Raw genomic sequence first — 14,025 nt, 5'->3', positions numbered from 1 at the left:
TTTGCATTCCTTGATTTTTTATTTGCTTTTCTTGCACTCCTCTCTTTAAGTGACTTTTTTTTTGCCATTTCTATTGTTTCTTGACTTTCTTTAGACAAAGAAAGCATTAGAGCCAATGTAAGGAATATTTGATTGAATCTTTTCCTCAACCACACCAGTTCATCTGAAAAACTAGAGAGTTGATTTCATTTTTCTTCTTTTTGTTTCCTTCCTCTTTGCTTCCTATGGTTTGGAACTTTCTGATATGCACTTCTTCCCAAATATTATGAATGGCATATCTTTTTCTTTCTACAGTGGAAACTAATCCATGTTTGAATGGAAAAAATTTACAAATATTAACCATATGCCAAATCCTTTGCTAAATGCTAAAGATAGTCCCGCTTTCAAGGAACTTACACTTTACTTGGGAGAGACAATATGTCTAAGAGAGTTCAGCTGTAGAGTGTATAGAAAATCCTGGAATCTCTTTGTATTCAAAAGCTGGATTGATGGTAAAAACCAGAGGTATACAAATTTCAAGGGCAGCTCAGACAGCAGTACTTTCGAAGCCAGGAGGTCCAGAGTGTCCCACCAAATTGTAAGGTCTATAATACTTCAGGATACGGTGGCAAGGCCATGGTCCTCCATCTCATTGGAGAATTGTAGTTGGTTACTCCCAGCTCATTCAAGCAATGTGAGCAGCTATTCTATTCTTTCATCTTACTGCCTCTGATGGGGTCTTACTATCCTGGCAATCCTAGGTCGGGAAAAAGGAAGGCAGGGATGATGTCTGAGCCTACTGTTGGTTCTTTGAACCAAAGGGCAACAACGGATGGGGTTCTATTTCATTTTCTCTACATGATTAGCTCTTTTCACTGGAATACCAGATACCCAGGTAGCTTTGCTCTGTTTCATATTCAGATTATTCTTTACACCCAAAAAAATCATCAGACATGTGAATGGTCTAGGTCACAAGGGAGACTAGGTGAAGGAGTACAGATGGAGTAGAGTAAGCCACTATCCACTATTAGAAAACCAATTCAAAATGAATATTTTGAAATAACCTTAATGTCATCATCTTCAAATAAAAAGGACTTTTAAGAGAGGTCTTAAGATCCTGAAAGAAGTTTTAGAGAGGCTATTTAGGCCATCCCTTGGGTGGCACCTGCACATAGATATTCTTGGGGCATTGTTTCAACCAGTATTACTCAGATTAGTGAGAGATGGCATCAGTCTAGTTGAATATTTTAATACTTTTGATAGGGAGGAAGATTGCTCTGATAGACTAATTCTGAATGCATTGAATTTATCAGATGTTGAAATAGTGAGAGAGAAATGCCAGATCAGAATGAAGTCCCTATTCCCAGAGGTTATTCTTTGCAAGAAAAGTGGAATCCAGTCTTTCATAAACTAACTCAGCTTAGTAATGTGACTGTAATCAATGACTGTTTGAAAGGAAAGCTCATTTACCTCATGGGAGATTCTACCCTATGCCAGTGGATAGAGTACGTCTCCAAATTGGTGAAAAGTAAATTTTCTGAATTTATTTTTTAATAGTAATGTTTCTGTGGGGATTTTTTTTTGTTTGATTTTCTTGACCTTTGCTGGGATGGAAGGATTTCTTTAAAATAATTCTTATACTTTTCATAAGAAAATATTAATTTCCTTACTTTTCATAAGTAGAAATGAAAAATTCAATTGGGGGAGAGGGTAAAAATAAATCATGATAGGCCACAATTATTCTCTAATTACTATTTATCTTGAGGGTGAGATAATTAATTTGGCCTGCACTGAGAAATGACAAGATTCTTTGCCTCAAAGATAGAATGATGTTCCCATCATTATTGAAATATTTTGTTCATCATGGAAGTGAACCATTTAAGAAATACATGCTTCTGGATGCAGAAAGACACATTCATATTCAATGGAAAAAGCATGGGTATCCATTTGTCACTAAACATCTGTCCTCAATAAAATATTATGAAGAACAGAAGATAGAAGCATAGTCATTGTCATTGCCCTGGGACAACATTTCAGACTGTTCCCAGTTGACATCTTCATCCAAAGATGCTTCCAGGCATGTGAGTATAGATATACATGTGAGTACAGCTATCAATATCCAATGGCAATTAGGCACTTATTGTTAAGAAGTTCAGATCCCAGAGTTATCCTTAAGGCAGAAAATATTAGGGCAAGCACAATGAGGCTGAGAAAGTTGTCAATTTTCACAGCTATATTTCATAGCTATATTATTATGAGAGACCTTCTCCAGGATATCAGCGTGGGTATCATATCTCAGGGGACATGGTCATACAAAAGAATACTAAAATCCTTCTCTACCTTAATAATATTGTAAATCAGATTGATATGTTCTTAAACTACATCTGCTAAGGAATGGAGGAAAGACCATCAGGAAATAGTTTTATCTACTAAGTATTTTTCTATTTCTTTTAAAACATTCTTTTTTATTTCTACTAAGCAAATACCAGTGATGTATCATCTCTAATTTTTCCAAACTTTAATTCAGGTTCCCTAACTTCTTATTTATCGATTTTTATATGTATAGATAGGAATGTGGTGTTTATTGATTCCCTACTAATTTTTTTTTAGTATTTATTTTTCCTTCCAATTTATTTGGCTTTTCCATTATGTATTTAAACATTACATTATAAGATACATATATATGTATATATGTTAAATAAGGCTTTAATTCATTATCATTGATACCTTTAAGCATAATACAATTTCTCTATTTATATCTTTATCAACCTTATTAGGTGTTATTATTCCCATTTTATAAATAAAGAAACTGAGTTGGGGGGGGGGGGCAGAAAGGATAAGTGATTTGTCCAGGGTCACAAAGTTAAATGAAAGTCTGAGGTAGTCTTTGAATGCAGATCTTCACTCTGGTTTATCACACTGTGCCACCTAGCTCCCTCTAGCGAATGAACACAAAAAAAGAGCCATCCTTTGACTCATATGCTAAATAACATACCTTCATGTCAATTCACAGTCTATGTCCCAAATGCCATCTCCTTGGTCATAGAAAGGTATCCTTAGGTTCATTTTCTAACAAGAGATGTCAGACATAATGAAGTTTCCTAAAGCCACACAGAGAATTCACCAAACCAGTGGAAGACACCAGTTTTCCTGACTCCATGCTGAATTCTTCAGATAGGAGGTTACAATACTGAATTCACATCCTTCCTCCCCTGTCCTAGAATCAAGGGGGGCCTAAAGAGCATTCACCAACAGTCACTTTCAGAACATAATTTCCTGTGCTCTTAAATGACTTCCTCGCTTCCAGTTTCCTTTTTGTAAATTTCCCCTTGACTCTTTGCCAGATTATTCTTCATCCTACATAGAATTCAACATAATAGGAACCCAGTAAATAGTCATGAGCTAAAATTAATTTCGTCTTCTTCATAGCTTTGTGCTTTGTCTGTATTATCTTTTGATCACATGTTAATATTAGTCTCTAGCCTAGAATTGTATTTTATTAATCCAGATCACTGCACCCCAAATTCTGCCCCCTCTCCCTCATCAGTTCTCACTTAATCTCTCCTCAAACTCAAGATACTGGCAAACTTCCTCAACTGGTTAAGAAAGATTTTCCTTCCATCACTTTATCACATCTAGGGTTCTTTCTTCTATCCATAGAAATAGCAGCAGTTATTGAAATTTCTAGATTAAAAAAAAACATTAGGAAGTTTTGCTTTGTTTTGTTTTTTTCAGATGTGGATTGAGCCTCCTTAGCTCAAAATAAAAGTTCCAGCCTGGGTGCTTCAAGTTAAGAGCCATATTCCTCTCAGTTTCTGGGTCTGTTGGCAGGTGGATATGCAATGAGGGAGAGGAGAGACTTTGAGGGTAACATGCAGTTCTGAGGTTTAGGGGAGATTGGGTTACCAATCACTTCAGGTAACCACCTAGAGGTGGCTTTTGAATGATAAACAACAATGACCATATGCATTCCTCTATTTTATTGTCTAGTGAGCTGTGCTCTGCTCTCTGGCAAGTCAGTTTGCATAGCCCTAAGGATAAACACAGGTTATTCATTCATATTCAAGCACCCACTACTCTACATTCACAAAAAATTCATGATATATAGCTCTACAACTCCCTTAAAAGTCTTATGAGAGGAAAGTGATAAACTGATCTTGAGGGACTTTGATGTATAGTGTACAGAATCCATGATTTAAAGTCAGAGGACCTGAGCTAGAATTCTAACTTTGCTATTTATACTTTGGGTGACCTTGGAAGAAATGACTCCCTGTATGGCCTTCAGTTTCTTCATGACTTAGACAAATCTGTTAATTACCAAGGCCTCTTCCAGCTCTAAAGCTGCAATTCTTTTATCTTTAAAATCCTTTATAGAAATCTATGATGTCTATGACTCAACTTATTATTTCACATATTAAAACTATTTCCTGGAGGTACAGGAAGTTGTTTGAGGACAGGCTGATCACAAAGGTTTAGGTGAGAATGTCTGAGTGAAAGAGAAGAAAGGAAAACAGCCAAAAGGCTAAGACTCCAGTGAGTCTGGCATCAAAGGGAGTTTAGTCCAGACTTTATAGCCCACTTCCTCTGCAAAGAACAATCAAGTAAAAAGGGATCCCACCCTCTCTCCATGTTTGAGGTCAGGTACCTATTCTGAAAGACAGGAAGCTGGAGGAGGGGTAGAGGGATGAGCTGAAGTTACTCTTTTCTTGGAGAATTTACATTAACAATGAATTTCCATTGAATAATAGCAGGGAATTTACATCTGATTAGGGCTCCTGCTGCCCAGGGAGCCCTCAGAAAACCTCAGACTGGCACAAATAACATTTTCTTAATAATAAAACTAGATAGAGAGTTCACCTTCTACAATATCAATCTCTGCTATAAATTTAAGTCTCCTGGCTCCCTAAATTTAGACCTGCTACTCCTCCCTATAGAGGCTCCCAGTCACTATAGAAATCATACCACCGAACCTCCTATATCCATACCCAATAAAAAGACTTGCTCTCCCCACTTCCCACTACTGGAGTCAGCTTGGATCCAGTCTGCTTTTTCTTCCTTCAACAAACAGCTTTGCGTTACTTCCATTCACAATGCCATCTTCCTTTTTATCAAGTGTTCACCTTCTGACCTTTCAGTTAGTAGTCAGTACACTGTAGATAAATGACACCTCTAAAAATGAAGATTTACCTTAGTTCTTGGAATCCTTTCTCTCTCTTTCTGTCTTTGAAGGTTTGTCTATCTCTGTCTCTTCAGCTCTGTGTTTCTCTTTGTATACCTCTGTCTCTGTCTTTGTTTCTATTTCTCTCCAGGTCTTTCTCTGTGTTTCTCTCTCTTTCTCATCTCTCTTCATTTCTGTGTGCAGAATGATGCATCATCAAAGTTGCTTCTACACTGAACATATTGCAATCCTATCTATGATGTTTACACCATATATAACCTTGGAAAAAAAAAATCTGTTTTTTCATGTGCAAAATGATAGTGTTGAATCAGAAGGGAGTTTTGAGATCCTTTTTAACCTCAGTTCGGTGTTATAAATAAATGAAAGAAAAACCTGCTAGAGTGGGAGACAATTGTGGATTTTTTTAACAAACCTTGTAAGATACAGGTACCTCATCTGGCACAAGACACGAAGTGGCCTTGGAACATCAGGTACTTTATAGTCTTCAGAAACTCTTTCCCCTCTCTCTTGGATTTTCGTAGGCTCTCAGAGTTTGAGTTACAATCTTAGAGGTATACCCATTCCATGACACACATCATATGACACATGATAGGCTGATGAACCCCAATCATCACAAGGGGTGTGTAGGTTAATATTCAACTACCTAATTGCACAAACTCAGTTGAATTAGGTCAAGATCTCTAGGTCACTCTTGACTGGTTGAGAACAGGTTTGGGGTTTGCCATCTCTGGAATGGGATTAGGAAAACTCTCCCAGTTTTGTGATTGGCTGGGTCATTCCCCCTTTGTAATGGATTTCCTAAAGGATCCCCTCCACTCTGTGAAGACCAACACTCTACATTCCTCACATTGGGTATAAAAACTATTCTTTCATTTTCATCTGTGCACAACATTTGGAATGTCTATTAAACTTCTTTAGTGAGAAGACTATTGGAGGTGAGGTCAGAGAATCTGGATTTAAGATTCAGCTTTCCCACTTGATACTTGTGTGACCTTCAGCTAATCATTTTCTGGGTCAATTTCATCATTTTTAAAATGATGGGATTTGGATTGGATGACCTAAGATCTCTTCCAGCACAAAATCCACGATTATATACTTGGAATCAGAGAAAAGGAGAACATAATTTGAATGCTGAGAGAGAGAGACTTCTTGTTAGCCAGTTAAGCCCCATGACATACCATAACCCTCTAATAGGAAAGTTGAAAAGGGCATGTTTTCTCTCAGAGTGTGAAATGTAGATAATTGTCTTTTGTTTTTGCAGCATTCCAATATTGATGGAATATACTTAAAGTAGATGGATGGAGGAAATACTGAAAAGTTGAAACTCTTAGTTTGAAGTGATTTTTTAAAAAATAATAACAATCCTGTTCTTTTACTATATATTTACAGTAGCTGTATTATTAATGAACAGAGGGAATTCGGACTAATTGAAAAAGGTTCACTGAGAAATAAGTAAGTCAAAATTTTTCAAATACTTGGTTCAACAGTAAAAATAATTGTTCTTATATTCCTACAACTTGCTGTGTGGGGGACTGTTAAATTAGTCAGGAATTTTACAATGATTCAAGATTGGTACAAGGATTTTTAACTTAATGGAGGAGCATACATGTATTTCCCCTCCTTCCTCTCCCTGTCCCCATCCCATACTGACCCCACATTGTCACAAATACATGAAGGCAGCTGAATAATAATTTTCCAAGGTTAGGATTATAAGACCCTGAGTCTTGAAATTTGTGAACTTTAGCCTGAATGCCTGTGTTGAAATCTGTGAACAATAGCCTGAATGCCTGTAAGACCCTGAATGTCGAAACCTATGAACTAATGCCTAAGTCCCTGCTTGGTCAGCTAGCTGGATTTCTGCCAGATCAGCTCCTGAGGATTCTGCCAGGTCAGCCCTTGGACCATGCAGCAAGGGGCTTTCTCCGAGAACCTGCATCCAATAAGACCACGCCACACCATCTCAAGACAATCTGCAGGTAAATGCTTGAAACTCCCCTACCAAACCATATATAAGGTCTCTCCTCACTTTACTCAGGGTTCCAGGATCCTAGCCCTGACCTAGGACAGAATCCTAGCTCGAGCTAGTTTAATAAACCCTTGCTATTGCATCTCCATCGTGTCGAGTGCCTCTGTTCTGTTAATTGGGGACTTTTCTCATACCTTAACAGGATTATAATCCAGACATCTTCTCCATACCAAAAAGGATATGATATGACTTTTTCCCTTTTAATTTCTCAGATTAAGACAGGTACTCAAGTAAAATTTCTATTTTAGACCCAGAGTACTTTCTTGACTTAAAAGATTGACATGTTTTGGGTCATAAAACCAACAAATGATGTCAGAGGACTTTATATTTGATCCAGGCAATAGGAGACAATGGAGTTTATTGATCAGGATGGTCACATGGTCAAACATGCTTTAGGAAAATCACCTTGGCAGCTAAATGGAGCATGGGTTGAGTAAGGAGGGATTTGAGGCAGAGAGACCAACTAGAAGGCTACTAGAAGGACTTATAAGAGAAATGTTGTGAAGGTTGAAATGGCAGGATTTGACAATAGATTGAATACATGGGAGTTTTTTTTAGGTTTTTTGCAAGGCAATAGTATTAAATGGTTTGCCCAAAGCCACACAGCTAGGTAATTATTAAGTGTCTGAGGCCAGATTTGAACTCAGATACTCCTGACTCCAAGACCAGTGCTCTATCCACTGCTCCACCTAGCCACCCCAGATTGAATACATGTGAAGTGTGGATCAACAATCAAGGATGATACTGAGGTTATAGGCCTTGACTAGTTGGAATGCAATACAATTAATAGTAATAAGAAAAATGGAAGGAGGGAAGATTTTGGGTGGGAGAAGAAGATAACAGATTCTGTTTTAGACATGATAATTTAAAGACACTTACAAAACATCCAATATTAGATGTCCAAACAATATTTGATTATGTGACATTAGAATTCTGGAGAGAGATGCTAGATCAAGTAAGGTTCTTTCAAAGGTAGGAAGAAATGGAAATTTATATAAGAAGCATGGAAATTGATTATACAGATATATATATATATATATATATATATATATATATATATATATATGGAAAGAAAGATTACAGAGAGAGTGGGTATAATAAAGATAGTAATCTTTTAGAGAATATGGAAGGGGAGAAAATTAAACATACATGTCTATGAATCGGCCTTGACAAAGAGAAAGTCCCTCTTTTCATTTGAGAGAAAGATTAAGGAAAAGACGGGGAAGGAGTTATTTGAGTGACTGGAGTTGAGGAGCAGGAGGCAAGAGAAAGCCCATGGTAAATAACCTTGATTACCTTAGTGAAACATCTGAACTGATATGGTTGGGAAAGTAAGTTGGAGGCTGATGAAAAGACATGGAAGAGGGGCTCAACCAAGATGGTGGTGTAGAAGCAGCAGCCCAGCTGAACTCTCCCAATTTTGCCTCCAACTAACTTGAAAGTAATACACAAAATCAAATGTTGGAGCAGCAGACAACAAAATGTCAGGGTGAGACATTTTTCCACCTAAAAAGACCTACAAGGTCATTATTCAAGATCTGGGTGGGTGTTGCCTAGAGTGTTCAGTGACAGAGTACCAGCAAGAGTCATAACAGCAGCCTTCAGGAACTCATAGTTCAGAAACTGCAAGGAAGTTGGACAATTGGTCAAACAGAAATTATAGGGAACTGTTTTTTGGTCCTGTGGTAGTTGGTATTGAGTGTCAACAACATTGCTCATAGCTAGGGGTGTTTGGAATAGAATATAATATGCTTTGACTGAAGAAAAACGTAGAGGGTAATAATTATGATCCCAGACAAAGCAAAACAAAACTTCTAGTTCTTGAAATTTGTATATATCATCTCAATGATGAATATAAACAGTTTACCTTTATTGAGTCCCTTATTATTTCTTTTTTATATTTACTTTTTTTTAATGCTTCTCTTGTGTTTTGTACTTAGAAGGCAAATTTTCTATTCATTCCTGATCAGGAATGCTTTCAGTTTTTTCTCTATCCACAGAATATAGGTTATTGGGGCATTATTCCTTTGTAGTATGATATCTAGACTCTTTCTTTGATTGAAGCTTTCAGGTTGTCCAAGAATTCTTAAATTATTTCTCCTTAGTCTGTTATCTAGGGCAGTTGTTTTTCTGCTGGGATATTTCCATGTTTTCTTCGGTTCTTTCTTTTTTTTAACTTTATTTTGTTGTTTCTCTTTTTTTTTTTTTAGGTTTTTTTGCAAGGCAATGGGGTTAAGTGGCTTGCCCAAGGCCACACAGCTAGGTAATTATTAAGTATCTGAGGCCGGATTTGAACTCAGATACTCCTGACTCCAGGGCAAGTGCTCTATCCACTGAGTCATCCCTGATTTGTTGTTTCTTATGTCTCATCAAATCATTTGCTTTCACATGCCAATTCTAATTATTAAGGAATTATTTTCTTCAGTGAGCTTTTGTACCTCTTTTTCCATTGGACAAATTATATTGTTAAGGTGTCATTTTCTTCATTATGTTTTTTCAACTCTTTTACCAAACTGCTAATCATCATTCAAAATTTAATTGCATTGTTCTCATTTCTATCCAAAATTCCCTCTACTACTTTTATTTTATTTTTAAAATCATTTTTAACTTTTCCAGGATTCCTTGTTGGGATTATGTTGGATTCACATTTTTCTTGGAGGTTTTGCTTAAAACCATCATTATCTTCTGCTGGGTTTGAGTCTTGATCTTCCCTGTCACCAGAGTATAATGTCTAGTGATGGCTCAGAAGACCTACTAGAATCATATTTCCTTCTTTTTTGAACTTTTCATATTTTATTTGAATAAATTCTAAAAATGAAAATTATAGGGGCAGCTAGGTGGTACAGTGGATAAAGCACCAGCCCTGGAGTCAGGAGTACCTGAGTTCAAATCCGGCCTCAGACACTTAATAATTACCTAGCTGTGTGGCCTTGGGCAAGCCACTTAACCCCATTGCCTTGCAAAAACCTAAAAAAAAATGAAAATTATAGCAACTAATATACAGTTTCCTGACATTTCACAGGCCCTTACACATGACTGACTAATCTGATACCCATGAAAGAGACAAATAAAGGAGGTCTGGGAGGTCTCTCCTTGACAAATCCTCCTAAGTATAACTTCAGATTAAAATCAGGTATTTTTAAATTTATCTAAAAGAGTAACAAAGTGGGTATATCAATTAAGAAGCATAAATTATGTTCACTACAATCTCTCTTACTTCAGCTTTCATCAATAAAGGACCCTTAAGAAGGCAAAATGAATCCATTTCTTTATCAGCACACTTATTCCCCTAAAATGGGTCAAGAATTGAATACAGTATCCCAGATGTAAATTGATCAGAAAAAGGTATAACAAAACCATCACACCCAGTCTAGAAGTTCTGACTTCCTTAATAAGTCACCTGGGATAATAATCACTTTTTTTGGATTACTGTTACATACTGACTCATCCTGTTATTTCTTTTTGCTAAAACTCTCACATCTTTTTTTTTATAGGAATAGTTGTCTGGACAAATCTTGTCCATATTTTCTTCTGTTATATTTATTTTTTGAAACAAAGTATAGAACTTAAAATGGCTAAGCAAGTTTCATCTTATTAAACAACTTCTAGCTGCTGTTCTAGCTACAGCAGTTAAGTGGTACAATGGATAAAGGGCTAGTGTAGAGTCAGGAAGACTTCTCTTCTTAAATTCAAATACAGTTACACTTACTAGCTCTATGACCTTGGGCAGAATCCTGTTGGATTCCAGTTTCTAATCCATACTTCTTTTTACTTCCATTTTCTGTGTGAGCTCATTCCATTCATTGTTTCAGGCTATGAGAGATCCTGGTACTGTAATATCGAACCAATGTAATACCTACAATGGTCAACTCTTAGTTACATTAAAAATTGAAGGGATTTGAGGTAAGAAAAACAGACAATTGTTCAGAGAACTTATTCAACAGGCTGAAAAGTGTACAGGTGACATATACACAATGTCAACAGGGTAGAACCTGCCTTTAACAGGGGTAGATAAGAGTTGAACAGAGAAGGACAGAGACAGGAGAATTAGGCTATGGGAGATCCTGGTACTGGAATATCGAACCAATGTAATAACCAATCAGGAGTATTTCCCTTATCGTTTTTTCTTCTTTCTTCTTCTCTCTCTTTGTATCCTGTACTTTCTCAAAAGTATGCTTTGCTTCAGTTTCCTCATCTGTGAAATGAGTTGGAGAAGGAAAATGGCAAACCACTCTAATATCTTTGCCATGAAAACCTCAAAGACTTTGAAAAGAAGTATGAGTATGAAAAACAACATATAAAAGCAAAATTGCTCTAGTTTGCTAGTCTTCCCAGGTCTCAGCTTCCACATTTTTAATAGAAGGTTTTGACTTGGTTCTGTATGCTCCCTTTAATTTTTTTTTAATTTTTATTAAAGATATTATTTGAGTTTTACAGTTTTCCCCCAATCTTGCTTCCCTCCCCCCACCCCCACCCCACAGATAGCACTCTGTCAGTCTTTACTTTGTTTCCATGTTGTACCTCGATCCAAATTGGGTGTGATGAGAGAGAAATCATATCCTTAAAGAGAACAGAATTCTCAGAGGTAACCAGATCAAACCATAAGACATCTGGGTTTTTTTTTTCCAAATTAAAGGGAATGGTTCTTGTACTTTGTTCAAACTCCACAGCTCCTTATCTGGATACAGATGGTACTCTCCTTTGCAGACAGCCAAAAATTGTTCCCAATTGTTGCACTGATGGAATGAGCAAGTTCTTCAAGGTTGAACATCACTCCCATGTTGCTGTTAGGGTGTACAGTGTTTTTCTGGTTTTGCTCATCTCACTCAGCATCAGTTCATGCAAATCCCTCCAGGTTTCCCTGAAATCCTGTCCCTCCTGGTTTCTAATAGAACAATAGTATTCCATGACATACATATACCACAGTTTGCTAAACCATTCCCCAATTGAAGGACATTTACTGGATTTCCAATTCTTTGCCACCACAAACAGGGCTGCTATAAATATTTTTGTACAAGTAATGTTTTTACACTTTTTCCTCATCTCTTCAGGGTATAGACCCAGTAGTGGTATTGCTGGGTCAAAGGGCATGCACATTTTTGTTGCCCTTTGAGCATAGTTCCAAATAGCTCTCCAGAAGGGTTGGATGAGTTCACAGCTCCACCAACAGTGTAATAGTGTCCCAGATTTCCTACATCCCTTCCAACAATGATCATTATCCTTCCTGGTCATACTGGCCAAACTGAGAGGTGTGAGGTGGTACCTCAGCAAAGCTTTAATTTGCATTTCTCTAATAATTAATGATTTAGAGCATTTTTTCATATGGCTATGGATTGCTTTGATCTCCTCATCTGTAAATTGCCTTTGCATATCCTTTGACCATTTGTCAATTGGGGAATGGCTTTTTGTTTTAAAAATATGACTCAGTTCTCTGTATATTTTAGAAATGAGTCCTTTGTTAGAATCATTAGTTGTAAAGATTGTTTCCCAATTTACTACTTTTTTTTATTTTGATTACATTGGTTTTACCTGTGCAAAATCTTTTTAATTTAATGTAATCAAAATCATCTAATTGGTTTTTAGTGATGTTCTCCAACTCTTCCTTAGTCATAAACTGTTCCCCTTTCCATAGATCTGACAGGTAGACTAGTCCTTGATCTTCTAATTTGCTTATAGTATTGTTTTTTATGTCTATGTCCTATAACCATTTGGATCTTATCTTGGTAAAGGGTGTGAGGTGTTGGTCTAATCTAAGTTTCTTCCATACTAACTTCCAATTATCCCAGCAGTTTTTATCAAAGAGGGAGTTTTTATCCTGGTGGCCTGACTCTTTGGGTTTATCAAACAGCAGATTACTATAATCCTCTCCTGCTTTTAACACCTAGTCTATTCCACTAGTCCACCACTCTATTTCTTAGCCAATACCAAACAGTTTTGATGACTGATGCTTTATAATATAATTTTAGATTGGGTAGTGCTAAGCCACCTTGGTTTGCATTTTTTTCATTAAGCTGCTGGCAATTCTTGACTTTTTATTTCTCCATATGAATTTACTTACAATTTTTTCTAGCTCATTAAAGTAATTTTTTGGAATTTTGATTGGTAGGGCACTAAACAGATAGTTTACTTTTGGTAGAATTGTCATTTTTATTATATTAGCTCTACCTATCCATGAGCAATTGATATTTGCCCAGTTATTTAAATCTGATTTAATTTGCGTGAGAAGTGTTTTATAATTGTTTTCAAAAAGATTCTGAGTCTGTCTTGGCAAATAGACTCCCAAATATTTTACACTATCTGAGGTTACTTTGAATGGAATTTCTCTTTCTAGCTCTTCCTGCTGTTTCTTGCTAGTCATATATAGGAAAGTTGAGGATTTATGGGAGTTTATTTTATAACCTGCAACTTTGCTAAAATTGCTAATTGTTTCCAGTAGTTTTTTAGATGATTTCTTGGGATTCTCTAGGTAGACCATCATGTCATCTGCAAAGAGTGAGAGTTTTGTCTCTTCCTTCCCAATTCTAATTCATTTAATTTCTTTTTCTTCTCTAATTGCTGATGCTAACATTTCTAATACAATATTGAATAGTAGTGGTGATAATGGGCACCCTTGTTTAACCCCTGATCTTATTGGGAATGCCTCTAGCCTCTCCCCATTGAGTATAATGTTTGTTGATGGTTTCAGATAGATACTGCTAATTATTTTAAGGAACAGTCCATTTATTCCTACACTCTCTAGTGTTTTTAATAGGAATGGATGCTGTATTTTGTCAAAAGCTTTTTCATCATCTATTGATATGATCATATGGTTTCTGATAGGTTTGTTATTGATATAATTGAG

At 36.5% G+C, this 14,025-nt stretch overlaps 1 protein-coding gene and 1 pseudogene across 3 annotated transcripts in view; one reads left to right on the top strand and one right to left on the bottom strand.

Moving 5' to 3' along the window:
* Window positions 1–5,716, bottom strand: part of NXPE4 (neurexophilin and PC-esterase domain family member 4) — a 41,871-nt gene extending 36,155 nt beyond the window's left edge. Inside the window, exon 1 of one of the 3 annotated variants that reach the window (XM_074216724.1) lies at window positions 5,571–5,716. In XM_074216724.1, the coding sequence (XP_074072825.1) occupies window positions 5,571–5,593 (23 nt within the window). In that variant the 5' untranslated portion in view covers window positions 5,594–5,716. Of the gene's footprint in view, window positions 1–5,166; window positions 5,509–5,570 lie in introns of those variants that run through there. The other 2 variants (XM_074216725.1, XM_074216727.1) reach the window with 2 other exon arrangements.
* LOC141510226 (NXPE family member 1-like) lies at window positions 1,806–2,370 on the top strand (annotated as a pseudogene).
* Window positions 5,717–14,025: the final 8,309 nt, after the last annotated feature.

Source organism: Macrotis lagotis, chromosome 1 (genome assembly GCF_037893015.1).
Source record: "Macrotis lagotis isolate mMagLag1 chromosome 1, bilby.v1.9.chrom.fasta, whole genome shotgun sequence".
Taxonomy (NCBI): Eukaryota; Metazoa; Chordata; class Mammalia; order Peramelemorphia; family Peramelidae; genus Macrotis; species Macrotis lagotis.
Note: the sequence above shows the minus strand (reverse complement) of the source record. Positions and strands in the feature narration are given on the sequence as shown.